Source organism: Heteronotia binoei, chromosome 8, assembly GCF_032191835.1.
Source record: "Heteronotia binoei isolate CCM8104 ecotype False Entrance Well chromosome 8, APGP_CSIRO_Hbin_v1, whole genome shotgun sequence".
Lineage (NCBI taxonomy): Eukaryota > Metazoa > Chordata > Lepidosauria > Squamata > Gekkonidae > Heteronotia > Heteronotia binoei.
The window spans coordinates 37,118,085-37,138,176 of record NC_083230.1 but is presented as its reverse complement, the minus strand read 5'-3'; the positions used below and the strand labels follow the sequence as shown (position 1 = coordinate 37,138,176).

The 20,092-nt window shown below is 44.0% G+C and overlaps 1 protein-coding gene across 1 annotated transcript in view; it reads right to left on the bottom strand.

Moving 5' to 3' along the window:
* PNPLA8 (patatin like phospholipase domain containing 8) overlaps positions 1 to 20,092 on the bottom strand; it is a 75,511-nt gene that overhangs the window by 24,505 nt on the left and 30,914 nt on the right. The window contains exon 8 of the mRNA XM_060244901.1: positions 5,607 to 5,801. Coding sequence (XP_060100884.1) covers positions 5,607 to 5,801 — 195 coding nt within the window. The remainder of the gene's footprint in view (positions 1 to 5,606; positions 5,802 to 20,092) is intronic.

Here is a 20,092-nt window from a genome sequence, read left to right as displayed (position 1 = left end):
CTCATAATATTCAACAATATCTATAACAGTTCTGATATTATCTCTAATTTGTCTCCTGGGAAGAAATCCTGCTTGCTCATCTTTAATGAAATTGTTCAAATGCTGTTTGAGTCATTCTGCTAGTATCCTAGCATATATTTTATAGTCATTGTTAAGTAATGAAATTGGTCTATAATTTTTGCATTTGTGGTGTGTCTGTCTTCTTTTGGTATCAACGAAATTACTGCTTCCTTCCATGTATTTGGTATTCGATCCTTTAATATTAATCAATTTCTGGAGTTTTGGTACTAATGTCTCTGCGAAGACTTTGTAAAATTTTGCTGTAAAACCATCTGGACCTGATGCCTTTCCCAATTTCATTGAATTTATTGCTGCTTCAATTTCTATTTTTTTCAATTGGTTCATTTAAGACCTTTTCCATACTTTCTGTTAAGGGATTTACTTGAATTTTCTGTAAATATGCATCTATTTTTCTTTTCTCCACCTTTTGGCCTTGAAATAACTTAGCATAATATTTATAGAATTCCCTTTTAATTCCTAATTGGTCAACAATTTCTTTACCTCCCAATACAATTTTATTGATAAATTTATTCTCCCTTTTTTTTTCATTTGCCAAGCCAGGTATTTTCCAGTCTTATTTGCTCCTTCAAAAGATTTCTGTTGAAGTCTTTTAAGGTTCCAGTCTACCTCTTTATTTAACAAATGTCTCAATTGATTCTGCAATATTGTAATCTCCCTTATTATTTTCTTTTTCCCCGGTCTTTTTTTAAGTTCCTTTTCTTTTTTTACCATCTCTTTTTGAATGTCCAGCATTTGTTTCTCTTTAGCTCTTTTAGCTTTGTTGTTCATTGTAATTAAAATACCTCTCATTACGGCTTTATACGCATCCCACACAGTTTGAAATTGAATGTCCTCTTTTTCATTTATTTGAAAGAAAGCTTTAGTTTCTTTTTCTAGAGATGCCACTGTGTCTGTTTTCTGCAGCAAATCTTCATTTATCCTCCACCTCCTAATCTTTTTCACATACTTTGCAGACCACATTAATGGATTGTGGTCTGCCCCAACTTTAGGAAGAATCTGGTTTTTTCGTCATAAGTCCAAGATCTTTTGTAGTCCATAGCATATCAATTCTTGAGAAAGAGTTGTGCCTTGCTGAAAAAAAAAGTATAGTCCCACACTTTAGGATTAAATTTCCTCCATATATCTTCCAAACTTTCTTGTTTCACTAAATCAAAAAAAGACTTTGGTAATTTCCCTTCATTATTTCTTTTCCCAGATCTATCCAAAGTATTTTTAACTGTTCCATTAAAGTCTCCCATTACCATTATTTGTTCATATGTCACTTGGCCTAATTGTTGCACAATGTCTTTAAAAAAGGGGTCTTTTGCCCCATTTGGGGCATACAGTCCCAATAATAACGTCTTTTTGTCATTCAACATCACTTCAACTGCTAGGTATCTTCCATCATTATTCTTAAAAATCAGTTTTGGATCTAGTTCTTAATATTAAAAATCACTCCCCTTTTTTTCTCCTTAGCCAACAAATAAAATTCCATACCCAGTTGTTTGTTCCATAAAAATCTGTAAACCATTTGTTTGATATGTACTTCTTGTAAGCAAATTATACTACAGTTTTGTTTCTTAATCCAATGAAATGTAGCCTTTCTTTTTTGCGGTGAATTTACATTCCAAGATATTAATTTGTAATTCTTCTTTTATTCTATATCCCCAAATTTCCTATGTTCCTCAAAAAACCTCCTAAGTTCTTGAATATTTGTAATTGTAATCCTCTTTCCTCCATATTCAAAACTTAGACCTTCTGGAAATATCCATCTGTATCTCACTTCATTCTCCCAGTTTGCGAGTTAATTTTTTATACAGTATTCTGTCATTTATGACCTTTCTTGGCAACTCTTTAATGATTCTTACTCTGCTTTCATCTACTTCCAGTGTTTTTTCAAATTGTTTACTTAAGATCTTTCCCACCATATCACTTGATACAAATCTTATTACTATGTTTCTTGATAACTTATTTTTCTTGGCATACATTGAATTGACCCTATATATATAGTCATAAAGATAGCTAGATTCATCAGGGTCCACCTCCAAAAACTCAGCAATGATTCTTATTATGTTTGTCCTCAGGTCAGATTCTTCATTTTCAGGTACTCCTCTCAGACGTATCTGGTTTTCCATTAACTTACAGTCTTGTAGAACTACTTTCTCCTGCAATTTGTTAATAATGGAATCTTGGTCTTTCACTTTATTTTCTACCACATGTACGTTCTCAGAGCTTAATCTATCTTTGGAAATGACGGTATAAAGAAGGATATATTTGGCTTCAAGGTAAGAAGATCTTTATCATTCTGGGACTAAAATAAGCTCTATGTGAGATAAGGATTAAGATTTGGACTCAATTACAATATTCTAAAGTCAAGAAGAAGGGAAGGGCGTAATTTCAGGACTTTTGGAATTTAAGAAGCAAAGTTAAAAGACGAAAAACAACTTTTGTTGTGAGGATTAAAATGGAGGAGAGAAGAGTGATGTGAGCTGCTTTTGACGCCATTGTGCAAAAATATGGAATATAAATGAAGTATATAAATGATATAGTTGAAGGTAGGAAGCAAAAGGTAGGTTTGTTGGTGGCTGGGAAAGGTGAGGGTACAGGGGCTGCCAGGAGAAAAAAAGGTGTGAGGAGGGGATACAAGCAAAGATGAGGTACCCTCGACAATTAGGTCTGCCCCAACCAACACTGTGAACCTTGGCCAGAGTTTTCCTGGGAAGAGGCTGCCAAGTATAGGAAAGGAAGGAAAGCTGAAGTCAAGGACAGATAAAGGTTAGCTGGCTGGCTGGCAAGTGATAAGGAAAGAAGCCCTGGGGGTTTTCAAAGTAAAAAAAAAAAAGAGGATATAGTGGGGGAAGGAAAAATGAAATTCCCCCTACAAGTCCTTGCAAGACCCACAGTTGTATAGCTGTACTGTCTTGCATATATTTTTAACACATCGCCACGAATTAAATATTTTCTGCTAAGGAGTAAGGATAGTACTGCGTGCTCAAGGACCTTCCTTCCATTATGCCACTGTAATAGTTTATATATGGGGAGAGGAGGAAAAAATAGTGCTTTTCAAAAAAAATTGCTACTACTCCACTTTGCTGTGTGTTGTGAGCCTGCCTAACATCTCCGTGGGTGAGGAAGAGATGGAGGAAGCTGGCCCCAACCCTTGGATGCTGCAGGAAGACCCACTGATAAGGTGGAGACTATCGCATGAAGATGGGGTATCTCAGAGTGCAGTCAGCATGCTATGTCTCTTAGTGCAGTCTTGCAGCCTGGAGTGAGAAGCAGAAGCCCTGCAGCCACCATGGGGTCGCCAGCAAAGGTGGGCCTGGAGGTAGCCCAGCACCAAGCACTCAGTCTGTTTGGAGTCATTGCAGGATCAGGGCAGACAGTCCTGTAGACTGCTCAGCCATTAAGAACTTCAACCTAGCATTGGCTTATTCCAGTTAAAAGCAGCTGGAAAAGAGAAAGCCAGTGTGGAAACAACTCGTCCACAACCCTTGTGTGCTTGACTTTCTGGACCATGACCTGGCTGGTGCTCTTAGGATTTGTCCTTCTGGTCTGACACTTGGGACTTTCGAATAGCTGTACTTTGACCTCAGACTGTTTTGGACTATGCCTATTGCCCCAGCTGCCAGGACACTGTGAAAGACTATTACGCAGGCTACTGCAGGTATATTCTTTTGACCAAAATCACTGCACATACCAAAGTGAAAGAGGCATTGTTAAGTTCCTGTTCAGATCTGGACAAGTGCTTTTAGCTCCTGCTTAAATGGTGACTAAAAATCAACTTGAGATGACACTATGTATTCGCACCCCCCCCCCCCCCCCCTTTATCTGCTTGCTAAACATGTCTTTGGACAGATTGACCTAAGTGATCATTATGCATGCATGACCCATGGTGGGTTGGAATCTGGTTTATTCCTTCTGATAGCTGTCTGAAGTAGTGAGAATACTCTGTAATTACCACAGCTCTATCAAAAAGCAACATAGCCTATCACCTTCACTCTTTACACCATACTGAATTGCTGTATGAACTCAGACTCAATTAACTAATATTGCCTCTTAGTTTGAAAATTCAATCCCAGAAAAGCAAGAAAATGTAAATTGAACCTCAAGACTCTGCTTGTGTGATAGCTGCTGTGCATCAAAGAGGATACAGAAAGACAGACTTGCTCAACGCCAGACTGTGAACACAACAATAATTGCAAAAATCCCAATACATTCAGAGTTTGCAAACACAAACTCTGAAAATAAGGTAATCCCACCCCACATTCCATGAGGCTGAGTGACTTGATTTACTTTCAAGTAAACTGTTCTGGATTAACTCAAACAATATCCTGTATCAGTATAAAATTCATTCCAAGATGTCCATTAACTTCCACATATTTCTCACTTGAAAAAAGCAGCCATCCGTTAAAGAGCAACACATGGGGGGAAAACGTTGTAGAAAACCAAATTTGGAAAGACAGATTCTGCAGGCAGAAACCTCTCTGTCCCTTGGAGTCATTCATCTAGTCCATTCATCTAGTTCCATTAGTATATCATTATATCAATTACTACCATAAACATTTGAGATAATTTTACCTAATGTGCTTACTTCCTACCTTTTGTTAAATGACCATTTAAGATTTGCCTTATAAATGTTTCTGTAGAAATCAAAATTCCTTAAGTGGTATGTGGAAATGAAGAATAATAAAACAGATGCACATCACATGATTTACTTGTATGCTTGTTTTTTTAAAGCTAGTAGTGCTTGCCTTTTAGCAAATTAGAAAATCTGAAGCAGTTCTAAGTCTCTCTGAATTCTGTCACACATCAAAGCACTGGCATACTTAGCTGGCTCATTAGTGAAAGGAAGAACCAAAGACAATGAATTTTTAATACCACATATCAAAGGGCTCTTGTATGCACTAATTAGCATATGCATAAACCTCCACTGCATGCTCCTTGCTCTTCAGGTTTGTCAACATACTTTGAAACATGCAGAACTTTGCTAGAGAACATAGCACTGTAGCTTCATTATCAGTGGGTTAATTAAATCAGAAGAGGACTATGAACATCCATACTGTTGTAGAAAACCAACTAACAAGTAATGCAACCAACTAGAAATTGCCATTTCTCCCTGGCTTACTTTAAGGGATGATAACAGAAGCAAGTCCAGACTTCATAACATCTAAAAAATGCAATTGAAAGTTTACAAATATGTACTTCATTATTTGTAAATAATAAAATTATATTATATAATAAGCTCTCCTTTTCAACAGTTTTTATACAAATTGTAGATTCAGCACTGAAAATATAGGTATTAAATAGTAGGGATAAACTGCGCACATCTGATTTATCGCTAACAGAAAGAGCTTTGTAGCACTTGAACAAACTCAAGCGATATGGAGCCAGAACTTTCTATGTGCAATGTACAAGTCCGAGATCTGCAGGCATTGACTGGCTTTTGAGGAACTCTTCTAGGTAAAGCTGCAGTTGTGAAACTAAGATTTGCCTTAATAGTACTTCATAAGTCAAAATAATGAAAAGGAAATGTTACAACTAACCTGATGAAGGTCATTGCCCAGAATATACTCCTGGAAGTAGCCTGGTGCAGCGGATGATGCTCGGATCGCTTGCCATAATTTATACTGACAGCCTCCAAGATAGTGAGACTTGATTCCAGGTAGATGATTGTAATTTCTAAATACAAAGGCTTTCAATGGTGTTCCTCGATTTACAATAGTGCTTATTGCAGCCACCTAGCAACAGAGAAAAATCCCCCAAAATTTATTTATTTATTTACCTTAGATTTATATGCCACCCACTCCTCATGCGGATATGATTATCACAACTATTTTTCTACAAGTTTAATTTGGTACATATGGAAAGTTTACAGTTAACTTTTGTTATCTACACTCTGACTTTTTCTCCTGCTAAAAGTTATCTGAAACCAACATCTTATCTTTTGTACACCCCCCTCCCACAACGTTCTGACATTTTCCAACTCTCCCATTGGTTGTGGTGCATACCATATCAGCCACTGGCCTGTGAACCACAAGTCAAGACAACTTGTGTGCCATCATCTGGGTCTACTCCTCTCCCCTGCCAGCTGCCAGACCCAGGGCAGACAAGGATTGGGCCACTGGGGAAGCGACTAGGCAGTAGCTGTTGCTTCTGTCAACAAAACAATCAAGTTTGGTTTTCTTAATAGGCAGGGGGAGAAGACCCTTCCCAGGCCTATTTTGGCCTTTGAGGGAGAACACTGGACCCAATTCTGACTATAGTTGTCAGCTCCAGGTTAGTGGGAAGTTCCTGGAGATTTTGTGGTGGAGTCTAAGGAAGCCAGAGTTTGGGGAGGGGCAAGGCCTTGGCTAAACATAATGCCATAGAGTCCACCCTCCAAAGCAGTTACTGTATTTTTCGGTCCATAAGGTGCTCCGGACCATAGGACGCACCTTCCTCCTGGGGGGCGATCCGCTGCCTCCGCCTTCGATCCCGGCACTTCCCTCGCGCCTGCATCAGAGCTGGAGCCAGGCAGACAGGCACGGAGAAAGCACGCCGTCCCTCCACAGCTGGCGCTTGTGAAGCGCTGAGTTTGCAGAGCTGGCTCCAGCTCTGATGCTTAAAGCAAGCACAGGGATTGGAGGGTGGAGGGAGCGATCCTGGCGCTTGCTGTAAGCGTCAGAGCTAGAGCCAGGCAGACAGGCATGGAGGAAGCACGCTGCCCCCTCTGCAGCTGGCACTCGCGAAGTGCTGGGTTTGCGGTGGGGGCAGTGTGGAGAGATCCCAGCGCTTGCTGGAAGAAGCTGGAGCCAGGCAGGCAGGCACGGGGGAAGCGCCAGGATCAGAGGCGGAGGCAGCGGATTGCCCCCCCCCCGGGAAAGGTACCTTCGCTCCATAAGACGCACACACTTCCCCCCCCCACTTTTTTTGGGGGGGGGGCAAAGTGCGTCTTATGGTCCGAAAAATACGGTATTTTCTCCAGGGGAAAAGAGATCTCTTGTCTGGAGTTCAATTGTTATACCAGGAGATCATCAGGCTCCACCTGGAGGCTGGGTACCCTAGGCCTGGCAGCAACCTCTGGGTGATTAGATGCCACCTACCTGGCATTACTTAACTAGGCCTGGCTGCTAGCTAGTGTTCAGCAGCAGCCCCCCATGACTGCCAGTGTGGCATAGCAGTTAGCACTTCACAGCAGGGTCTGCCACACCCAGGTTCTTGCTGTGGAGGCTGATTGAGTGATTTTGGACCAGTCAGACTTTCAGCCTAACCTACCTCACAGGGTTGTTGTGCAGATCAAAGAGAAAAGAGGAGAATGATATAAGCTGCTTTGGTCCCCACCCCATTGTGAAGAAAAACTATCCTTTTCCTAGGTAGAGGCTGCAGGGAGGCAGGAGGAGATGGAAAGCTGAAGTCAGATGGGCAAATAAAGGGAAGTAGATAGGGCTGCCAACTCCAGGTTAGAAATTCTTGGATATTTAAGGGGTGGAGCCTGGAGAGGGTAGGGTTTGAGAAGAAGTGGGACCTCAAACAAGCAAGCAAGCTCATTCACAGCAAAAGCCAGCAAAAACAATACAGACAAAACCAATGCTGGTTACAGTAGCCCATATAAATTGTGCTGAGAACAAAGGTAAAATTGCTGCAATCAATTATAAAACATACATACAGTTAGTAATGGGATTAAACATTTTAAAAACTACCAACCAAGAGAAAGAAAATGCCTAGCTATTTCTCTTCAGAGCTATAAGTGACTTTCTAGTTCTGGTGGCAAACCAGCCTAATTTAGCTAATTTGAGTATAACCCTAGGGTTCCTATCATTCAAAAGATCCTTCAGTTGTTACATTTTTTGATTAAGGGTGATAGGCAAGACTGCAGGAAAAGGAAGGATTTCACAGTGAATGCTGTACACCTTGCAGTCATACAGGACATGCACTAAAGATTCTATCCCTTCATTACAGCAGGGGCATATATGATCTTCAAAAGGTATTTTGTTATATCTGCCCTCCAAAACTGCAGAAGGGAGGGTGTTCCACCTCATGAGGGTAAAAATTCTCCTGTACTCATAATTTTCCAGCTGGTATAAGTATGGCATGGGTGCTATTCTATTAACGGGTTCTATTTTATTTTATTGTATGTATATCCCGCCCTCCCCCGCTGGGCTCAGGGCGACTAACAACAGTCAACAATTTGATAACAATTTAAATTATTAAAATAAAACATTAAAATATTAAAACAATTTCAAATACAATTTCAGATGGAGTTCTGTCTTGTTCAGAATCATTTATGTTGATACTATAGGATGGTGGATACTATGCACCCCCGTAGATGTTAACAGCACCTTCAATTAGTTGCTGAAAGCCTTCCTGAACAGGTATGTCTTACAGGCCCTGCGGAATTGTGGCAAATCCCACAGGGCCCTGGTTTCTTCAGGGGGGACATTCCAGAGGGCTGGCGCAGCCACGGAAAGGGCTCTTGCCCTCGCAGTAGTCAGACGGGCATCCTTTAGCCCAGGGATCTTTAACAGATTTAACTAACTTGATCGTAGTGCTCTCTGGGGCTCGTATGGGAAAAGGCGGCCCTGGAGGTAGACAGGTCCCAGGCCATATAGGGCTTTAAAGGTCATGACCAGCACTTTGAACTGGGCTTGGACCACCACAGGCAACCAGTGCAGCATCTCCAGTGCAGGTTGGATGTGCACCTGTAAAGGCAGCTCCAATACCAACCTGGCTGCAGCATTCTGCACCAGTTGCAGCTTCCAAGTCAAGGGCAGCCCCATGTAGAGGGCGTTAAAGTAGTCTATTCTCGAGGTGACTATTGCATGGATTACTGTGGCCAAGTCGCAGTGCTCCAGGTATGGAGCCAACTCCCTTATCTGCCTAAAGTGATAAAATGCAGATCTGGCAGCGGCTGCCACCTGGGCTTCCATAGATAATGAAGGCTCCAGGAATACCCCTAAACTCTTGACCCTCAAAGCTGGCGCTAAAGGTGCCCCATCGAAGGTCGATAAGGAGATCTTTCTTCCCAGGTCTCCCCGACTTAGGCACAGAACTTACTTCTTTGCTGGATTCAGTTTGTCAACTCTGTCTGAGCCATTCACGATGGCTTATAATGCCCGGTCCAGATTTTCTGGGACGCAGTTGGCCTGGCCGCCCATCAGGAGATAGAGCTGGGTGTTGTCTGCATATTGGTGACATCCCAGCCCATAACTCCGGACAATCTGGGTGAGGGGATGAGGGGGGGGGCATGCCATTTTGAGGTACTATTAAGATCATTCTGTCTGGCAATATCTGATATTCTGTTTCATCAGCTCTCTGGCTTATTATTAAGATCATTCTGTCTGGCAATATCTGATATTCTCTGTTTTACCAGCTCTCTAGCATACATGGAATGCCATACATTCCACCACCACCCCCAACCAGCCATTTCCTCCTAGGGAATCATTGCTGCCAATTTTCAGGTGAAGGCTGGAGATCACTCAGAATTACAAATGCTCTCCAGATGGCAGAAATCAGGTCTTCTGGAGAAAATGCTGTTTTGCAGGGTGGATGCTGTGCTATTACATCCTTTGGTTCACACTGTGATTTTGGCCCACTCATAGACTTTCAGCCTAACCTAGCTCACAGGGTTATTGTGCAGATCAAAAGGGGGAGAGGAAAATGTTGTGACCCGCTTTCATCCATACTGTGGGAAAAGTTTGTACTTTTCCTAGGTGGAGGCTGCAGGGAGGGGGGAGGAGATGGAAAGCTGAAGTCAGATCAATTCCCCTACAGGAAACTGCCACCTTGGGAGGGTGGGAAGACACCAAGGTTGGGAGGAGCAAATGCTTTCACTTGGGTGAGCGGGTGGAAAGACAGCAGGCGTAGGGGGACACTCGACACAGACTCTTTCTAGAACCTGTTGTATTTTCCACCACAGCAGGCCTTATTCCTAGTTTTGTTATATTTTAGCAGATTATTAACATTTTCAGGCTTTACAAAGAAGCAAACTACTTCTTTAGTACATAGGAAGAGATACTGAGACGATTTCATTATGTCCGTTTTTGGCCCTTGATAAGCAAGAAGTGACTGAGAAATTTGGTCTGCCAACAACATACTGAAAACAACTGATCTACAAGCTGTTACAGAGGTGAAGTGTTTTCAGAAAAGTTAAGACATCAATACATAATTTATATTCTACTTGAGTTAATTATTCTCAAGGGAAGTTCATAGAAACTTCAAACTCTTTAAATATTCTAAGTCTTCCCTCTGGTGTTCAGAAATGTTTAAAATGCTAATAGGTGCTTAAAGTGTCCATTAATAATTAACAGGAAATCAGCTGCTTAATGCTCTTGCAGTACCCTGGACTGGTTGCGTTGCTTGTGTATGGCTTGGTAGTTTAAGAGGTAGATCGCTGAAACTATAAAAAGCATCTACATTCCTCCATAATCAGATTCCTCCTTTCCCATTATTAAGGTAACCATTTAAGATGGTTAGTGACAGGGTAACCTTACTAACACTCCTAAACTATAAGTTAGGATCCAGGGCCTAATCCATGGTTCTTCACTTTTGAACTAATCCAGGTTAAAACCAAATTATATTCAAATTCACACTGAATTTTAGCCACTGCATAAACTATGCCTGCTTCAAAGAAGCAGCTTTTTCCATAAAATTGAACTGCAAATTGGTCCCTGGATCCACAGGTCATAACTCAGATGTCCCCAACCGTTCTGAGCCTTAGGGATTGGAATTTATATAGGCACAACCACAAAATGGCTGCTGCAGAAGGTTAGGCCAACCACAAGATATCAGGGGGTGATACTGTGCATAATTCTAATTGTAGTTCATTCATATTTCAGGCAGAAACTCTGTTATAACAAAATGCCCTTTTTACATATTGTTTAAAATATCTTCTTGCATACACATAAAATAAGTATACATTTTGAGATGGCTAACAAACCCTTAACTGGCAGTATGTGTCTTCATTTTGCACTGACATCTAACACACTTGTGACAAAAGGAAACAGAAAAAAAACATTCCTTCTCCCTGGTTTACCTGAGCCCTTCTCTTTACAAACCCAGCCATTTTTCAGCCTGCACTATTACTTGTCACAATGACAGTTGGTGCTGAAGGGCTGGTGAGAGCTCCTTGCACCTGTGTGGAGTAAGAGAGTCAGGCCATATTTTGACAGGAACATAAATAAACTTTGAAAAGTGAACAAAATTTGATGTCATGGTATTACTGACTTCCACCTGTATTATAAATATACATTCCAACTGGGACAATCTGAAATTCCAGTTAGATGCATTAAGCATTTTAGCCATGCAGCCCTATCATGTTTAGTAAGAAACAAGTCTCACTGTGTTTTTAGAATATCACTCAATTGTTTGCAAAGGTAAAGTGATTTACATAAAGTCACTGTGACTTAAACCAAGACAGACAGAAAGAGATTGAAGTCCTGTGCTTAAGACCAACAACATTATCAGAGAGAGACTGTTGGTGTGAAAGGTATCACTAAAGGCCTCTGAGGGAGAATTCATTGGAGCCAGTCCTGAGTAGGGCTGCCAGTTCCAGGTTGGTGGAAAATTCCTGGAAATTCTGTGGTGGAGTTTGAGGTAGGGGTTAGGGCTTCAGAGTGGGGTCTGCCAGACACAGGTTCTTCCTGTGGAACCTGACTGGATGATTTTGGACCAGTCACAGACTTTCAGCCTAACCTACCTACACAGGGTTGTTGTGCAGATCAAAGAGGAAAGAGGAGAATGATATAAGCTGCTTTGGTCCCCACCCCATTGTGAAGAAAAACTATTCTTTTCCTAGGTAGAGGTTGCAGGGAGGCAGCAGGAGATGGAAAGCTGAAGTCACAGGGGCAAATAAAGGGAAGGAGATAGGGCTGCCAACTCCAGGTTAGAAATTCCTAAGTATTTAAGGGGTGGAGCCTGGAAAGGGTGGGGTTTGAAAAGGAGTGGGACCTCAGACAGGTACAATGCCATACATTCACCCTCCAAATCAGCTATTTCCCCCTGGTGAACCACTGTTGCCAATCTCCAGATGAGAGCTGGATAGCATTCAGAATTAGAACCGGTCTCCAGATTGCAGAGATCTGCTCCCCTTGAGTTGTGTGGGGGGAGTGAATGCCTTCACTTGGGTGGGAAGACAGCAAGGTGGGGCATTTGCCCAGAGCTGCTTTCTAGAGTCCATTGTGTTTTTCTTTATAATATGCCTTATTCCTAGTTCCTAAAGTGTCAAACATACCCAAGTGCCCAAATAGACATACTAGTAGCTTCCTAACATATATTTTTATTTTCCAAATGATATCTTTAGTCTCTGTGTTCTTAACCACGTCATTTGTTACTCCTAGACATTTAATTTTCTTTTCCAAAAGTAGATCCCATTGGCTATTGTATTTGTCTGTGTGGATAAGTTCAAGTAGTCCACCTTTCTTACAAGGACTCAAGGTGAATTACACATAGTGAGTCAGTACAATGGGATGTTCAATAACCAACGCATTAGGATTTTGGAAGTCTAGAACCATCAGAAGGAGATGCTAAAGGTTTACTGAAGTGGTCCTTACATGATTTTAGCAGCCAGAATGGGCAAGAATCAATAGAAGAGTTACTGTGTTTCAATTTTTAATTGAACCCATTCTTTTTTAGTATTGGGAATAACTGCTGATAGCATCTCTTCATCTAGTCACAGCCAGACCTACTTTCATCACAGATAACAATAGGTGAAGACAGGCTACCTTCCCAGTTACCGGACTCGGCTGTGCGACTGAACAACAACAGTTCTAACTGGAGGGAAGGTGGCATGGAAGGAGGAAGAGGAGATTGGATTTATACTACCCAAAGAAGTCTCAGAGCAGTTTACAATCTCCTTTCCCTTCCCCTTCCCCTCCCCACAAAAGACACCCTGTGAGGTAGGTGGAGCTGAGAGAGTCCTAACAGAGACTGCTCTTGAGCAGAACAGCTTCTGTTAGAACTTGTGACTGACTCAAGGTCACATCAACAGGTGCATATGGAAGACTGGGTAATCAAACCCAGTTCTCCCAGATAAGAGTCCACACAGTTAACCACTACACCAAACTAGCCTGATCTTATCAGTTCTCAGATGCTCAGCAGGGTCAATACTTGGAAGAGAGACCACAAAGTAAGACCCTGCAGAAGAAGGCAATGACAAATCACTTCCACTTCCTTTGAAAGCTGTGACTTGTGTGATTTTATGCACACAATTCTATTTCTTAGCTTTTTTGTTGTTCTTGTGGTTCTCACTGCAATCATCATCCTCCAGATGCATTTAATTCTCTTTTGCCCTCTTGCTTTGAATCCAAAGAAGCTTTTCTAAGCACTCCTGGAGACAAAAAGCTGAAGAATTACTGAAACAGCACTTCCTTCTTTGACTAGGAAAGGAAGGGAAGGTAAAACCTGAATACTATCAGAAAGTGTCCAACACACTGGAAGAGATCTGGAAGATTTTGTTTTGTATTCTTTTTCACATCACAACTGGGAAGCTTTAAATAAAATGGGAGGTGGGACATTACAATATGTACCCAAAGCTGTCAAAAACTGTAAGATGGGTAATTATCTTACAACTATTTCATAGATATGTGCACTTTGAATTTCTTTTAGAAAGGAATGATAAATCTGCAAACTATTCAATAGCTTTGTGTTAAAAATTCTTAGCTAGATACTAGCCTTTTGTTCTAATGTGTAAGTACTGGTGCAGTTGAATACAAAACAAAGTTGCTGTATAACAGGAAAAAAAATTAGTAAGCATAATGAATCTCTCCCACATTTAAACACTGTTAAAATTCATTCACCACTAAGAGTAATCACTAAAGCATGCTCATTGTTTTCTGCTGAGAAGGGCTTCTTTTTTTATCCAGGAAAGATTCTAATAGAATTAAGCACACTAGGCCAGTCAGAGAATAAAGACAGGTTGCTTACCTGTAACTGTAGATCTTCGAGTGGTCATCTGTGCATTCACACTCATGGGATATAGCGCCTGCGCCAATCCCCCGAATCGGTACCTAAAAAGCCCGGGATTTTTCGAGCTTGGCACCAGTAGGCATGCGCAGGCATCCCAGTACGCATGCTCACCAGAGACAGTGCGCGGATCCCGCCAGTTCCTTCTTGACCGCTGGAAGCCCCTAACATAGGGAGACCGTCAGCAGTGGGGAAGGAGGGCGGGTAGTGTGAATGCACAAATGACCACTCAAAGATCTACAGTTACAGGTAAGCAACCTGCCTATCTTCTTCGTGGTCTCTGTGCTTCACACTCATGGGAGATTAGCAAGCAAGACATACCTGGAGGCGGGAAGACGGTTAACCAGAAGACACAGCTTGCAGCACCACAGCTCCCAGACGAATCCTCTGCTGAGCATGCACATCCAGAGCGTAGTGCTTCATGAAAGCATGTGGAGAGGACCAGGTGGCAGCCTTGCACACATCCGTCAAGGAAACACACTTCAGGAACGCCACCGACGTCGCCATCACTCTAGTAGAGTGTCCACGAATGGGCCCAGGCAATGGCTTCTTTGCCAGCAAGTAACACAGTTTAATAGTCTCAGTGAGCCACTTCAAAAGCCGCTGAGATGAAATTCTGAAACCCAACTTAGGAGCAGAATAAGAAACAAAAAGATGCTGGTCCTGGCGAAAACTCTTAGAACGACTCAAATAAAACAGTAAGGCACGCTTTGGATGTTAAGCCGAGGAAGGCGTGGGATAAAACGTGGGTAACCAAACGTCCAACTTAAGATGAAACTGGGAAACCACCTTAGGAAGAAAAGAAACATCAGGAGCCAACGACACTCCAGACTCATGAAAAACTAAATATGGGTGGTCGCAACGCATAGCCATGAGTTCCCCAACACGGCATGCCGACGTGATAGCCACCAAAAAGGCAGTCTTCCGTGACAGAAGTTGAAGAGAACAGGTTGCCATTGGTTCGAAGGGATGCCGAGTCAACCTGTCCAATACTAAAGGCAAGTCCCACAACTGAAAAGGTGATCTTGATGGAGGATGCAATCTGAACAGTCCTTTTAGAAACCTCTTCGAATGAGGATAAGCAAAAACTGAATACCCCTCAACAGGCTCATGGTACGCTGATATTGCTGATAAATAAACTTTAACAGAAGAAAAGGAAAGTCCAGCATCCACCAAAGATAACAAAAAATCAAAAATCACCAACAGACCCACCTGTTGGGGTGAGACTGTAGGGTCAGCCAAAAACTGAAGAAACTTCCCCCACTTCCTGTCATAGGAAGCACGGATAGACAACTTTCTACTATTTAGAAAGATGTCTTGGACTCTGCTGGTGAACTCACAGGGTCGATGAACCATGCCGTCAGCGTTAGATGAGGCACATTGTGATGAAACATGTGTCTGTCCTGGGCCGACAGAAGGTCCAGTTCCACCAGAAACTGATAGAAACCCCCCCTCACTAATTGAAGCAAGATCGGGAACCAGTTCTGCCAAGGCCACCATGGCGTCACTAGAATGCACCACGGTCTCTCCTTCACAATTTTGTTGACAACTCTTGTCAGCAGTGGCAGAGGTGGAAACAGATATAGGAACCAATCGTTCCACATCAAGCCATCTCCCAATGACTCTGGATCCATGCTCCCCCGGAATAGGACACTTCCGATTCCTGGCTGTGGCAAACACATCCTCCTGAGGATACCCCCGGAGCTGAAACACAGGTTGAAGGAAGCGCCACTGCATCTCCCACTCATGTGAAGATGCTGCTCCTCTGCTCAACGAGTCCGCCTGCAGATTAAGCACCCCTGGAAGGTGCGCAGCCTTTACATAGATGCCATGCTCCAGGCACTCCATCCACAGTTCTATTGCTAGCACACAGAGCTGTCGAGAGACTGTCCCGCCCTGCCTATTAACATAACAAAGGGCTGTAGTATTGTCCGTCAACAGGGCCACAGCCTTTCCCGCCACCATGGGACGGAAAGACCAAAGGGCGAAATGAACTGCCAACAGTTCCAGAAAGTTTATGTGGCAACGAGTCAGCTGTGTAGGCCAAGGGCCCCCCACACACAGAGAATCTATGTGAGCATTCCAGCCCCACAAAGACGCATCTGTGGTGATCGTAACTGTCGTCACAGGTAGATGGAAGGGAGCTCCCTGGCAGATGTTGTCTCTGGATTTACACCATTTCAGGGTCTGGAGGATTGAGGGTGTTATTGTAAACCTCTTCTGGGGTGAGTCCCGTAAAGGCTGAGACTGTCTGAGGAACCACAGTTGAAGACCTCTCATTCTAAATTTTGCAAACAGCAGCACGCTTGTAGTCGCTGCCATCAGCCCCAGCATCTGCTGCAGCTGCTGTGCTGTGCCCCATTTCCAACTTTGGAAGAGATGGATGAGAGTGATAATGTCCATCACTCTCTGCTGAGGCAGAAAAGCGTGGTGAAGGCTTGTGTCCAGCAAGGCCCCTATAAACTGAACTGTCCATGATGGTGTAAGATGAGACTTTGTCATGTTGACCTGCAGACCTAAGGTGTGAAGAAGACGAAGAGTAGTTGCAATATGGCCGGATAGACGTTCTTCTGACTCTGCCACAAGGAGCCAGTTGTCAATATACAGAAAGATGATTATGCCTTGAAGCCGAAGATGCGCAGCTACAACACTCATCATCTTGGTGAACACCCGTGGTGCAGTGCACAGGCCTAATGGGAGGGCTTTGTACTGAAAATGGTTGGAAACTATTGCAAAACAAAGGAAATACCTGTACGAAGGATGGATGCTGACATGGAAGTAGGCATCCTTGAGATCCAGTGTTGCCATCCAGCCCCCTTGGTTGATGAGGGGAAGGATTGTTTGCAGGGTGGACATCCTGAACTTCTGGTACACAATAAACTTGTTCAGATTTTGAAGGTCCATAATTGGTCTCAATCCCCCATCCCATCTGGGAACCAGAAAATAACGAGAGTAGAACCCCCCCCCATTCTGGCCTCTACTGGGACCAGTTCTATGGCTTGTTTCTGCAAGAGGTTGCTCACCTCCGCCAGCAGAGGTGGGGAAGGGGGTGTGGTGACAATCACTGACTGAGTTGGAACCTGAACTAAATCTATCTTGTATCTTTCTGCTATGATGGAAAGAGCCCACCTGTCTGTGGAGATGGACTCCCAAGCCGGAAGATATCGACGGAGGTGGATATGTGACAAAGGAGGGGCGGCAATGCGTGTTACAGAAAAGTCAAAGGCCCTGCTTCTGTGGGTGGGCACCCTTAGATTTGCCAGTGGTTTGAGATGCTGAAGCAAATCTGTTTTTGTTATTTCCCCTTTAGGGGGACCTACTCTCTGGTTGCGAAGAGCAAGGTCTCCACTGCTGGTCAGGGGGGGAATTTGGGCACCCTTAGATTTGCCAGTGGTTTGAGATGCTGAAGCAAATCCGTTTTTATTTCCCCTATAGAGGGACCTACTCTCTGGTTGCAAAGAGCGAGGTCTCCACTGCTGGTCGGGGGGAGGGAATTTCTGGTAGGGCCTCTTGGGCCAAGATTTATGCCATTGCTTAGGCTTGCCAGTCCTAGAGGAAGCCGGGACACCCAGGTTTCTTGAGGTCTTTATACTTTTGTCCATCTCTTGTAGGACACTGTCAGTGGTTGAACTAAAAAGACCTTCACCTTCGAAAGGCAGGTCTTCAACGTAGGCCCTGGTGTCAGGCTGAAGAGCTGTAGACCTTAGCCAAGAGTGACGATGCAGGGAAACAACAGAAGTGATGGTTTTAGCTGATACATCCACCATGTGCTTTGCTGCAGCCAGTTGTTGCTCAGCCACAGCAAAGCCCTCCTTTTGCAGCTTCTTAAACGAAGATCGCTTCTCCTCGCTCAAGGAAGACAATAGCAGTGTGAGCTGCTCCCGAATGGAGTACTGGTAGCGAGCCATGCACGCTGCATAATTGGAGACCTCTACTCCCAATGCTCCAGCTGAACAGAATTTTCTGCCTGCATTGTCTAATTTCTTGCCCTCTTTGTCAGGTGGAGAAGAATGGGTCATGCGCGCCTTAGAGGACGAAAAAACCACCACCAAGTTGGGCTTGGGGTGGGCGAACAGAAACTCAGCACCAGCCTCCTGGACCCGGTACATATGGTCCAGTCTCCGCATAGAGATCGGTGTAGATGCCGGCTTTGCCCAGGGCTCCTTCACCGCCTGGAGGATGACTTTGGTCACTGGAAGGGCCACAGCCGTCGATATGTCTCTCTGCATTATATCGAAGACGGTGTCATCTACGACTGGCTGCAGTTGAACCACTGTGAGTGAGAGGGAGTGTGCCATCCGCTTCACCAGGTCCCCACAAGACTTCAGCTCTTCTGATGGAGATAGGAAGGTCCTCAGCAATATGCGACTCTAGCGAAGGTTCCACTGCCCTGTCAGGATCATCGGTACCGACCTCAGAGTCCGATGACGAGGAGTCTCTTCTCACCGAGTGCTCAGACAGTATCTAGGTCGAAGCTCACTCAGGTGACCACAGTGACATCGACGAACGTGCTTGTACTTCCTCCACCCGCTCTCTGCGTCGCTCAGGAAGGATCGACACCAATGCCAATGAACAATGCGTGGAGTGATGTTAAACCCTTGAGAGATGCGAGGCTTCCGACCGTTGGTCCCATTCGGGGAAGTCACGTGGAGGGTATCACTGGTATGGCGGGTACGGGTAACCATAGGAACAAGGCCACTGATGTTGATCCCATAGCGGAGGTGGCGGGAAACGTCTAACCATAGCAGCTGGTTCAAGCTCTCTCCATCCCACCATTAGTGGAAGAGGTGCCAGGTGTTCGTTCGGCGCCGAAGTCTCGATCTCCGATACCGAACCACTGTCGCTCCGACGATGCGATCCCGATCTCGATGAGTGGGTGCGCTGGGTCAGACCTATCTCCTGCTCAAATCCCGACAGACAGATTGGCTGCGAACCTCTGCTTCTTGACACTGAAGGACTCTGTGGACGCAGAGATGCCAGAATCTTCCGGGGTGGAGCAGCTTGCGGCGATACCGAAGCATCCCGAGAAGGAGTGCGGGAAAGTCTGTTCTTCCACTTCTCCTTCGACTTCTTCTGGAGGGACGATCGGGTCCCCGAATCGTCCCAACGTTTCTTGGCCGGGGTTGCCACTAACCCTTCAGAGGGTCGTTTTGTGGGTTGGTCTCGCTCGGTCGGCATATCAGTTTGCACCGGTGACGATGGATTGACCGATGCAACCGTCAGGGCCTCTTCCCCCATCGATACCAACGGGCCCGTTGCCATTTTCAGTGGATGAAGAGCCGATTCAATGAGTGCTGCCGATAGCATTGCCGCTCGGTTTTTGCGAGTTTGCTTCAAGAAACTCAAGCAATTCAGGCACAAATCGACTCAGTGTCCTTCGCCCAGACACAATAAGCAGAGGGAGTGACCATCAGGAGGTGCAATTTTGCTACCACACTTGCGGCAATGTTTAAAAAAACCCCAACGCCTTTCCATAGGCGCCAGAACCCATACAGAACGATCTCTGAGGGAATGGGGGGAAAAATAAAGCCCCGAAGGGCAAGTCCAACAACAGTCTTTTTTTTTTTAAACAATAACTTACTATAACACTTAACTACTATACTAAGAAAACAACAAACGGGCTATATAACAAGGAGAAAATGCAAAGGATTACCAAATACCGACTGGAGCAATCGAAAGGAGATCCTATCAACGCAGCGGTCAAAAAGGAACTGGCGGGATCCGCATGCTGGCTCCGGTGAGCATGTGTACTGGGACGCCTGTGCATGCCCACTGGTGCCAAGCGTGAAAAATCCAGGGCTTTTTAGGTACCGAATCGGGGGATCGGCGCAGGCGCTATATCCCATGAATGTGAAGCACAGAGTCGACGAAGAAGGTCATAAAACAATAGGCATGCTTTAGGAATTAGAGTTAGGGGTGAATCACTATACCCAGTAGTAACCTCAGTACAGAATATCAAAGTTGCAAAAGACTGATCTATGAGAGGGAATTTGGCAATATATACAATTTATTAATCTATAACATCAACCAAGCTCCTGTTTCCCATCACTGCTCTGAAGAATGCACCTTAGAATAGTCATGTTTCAGGAGG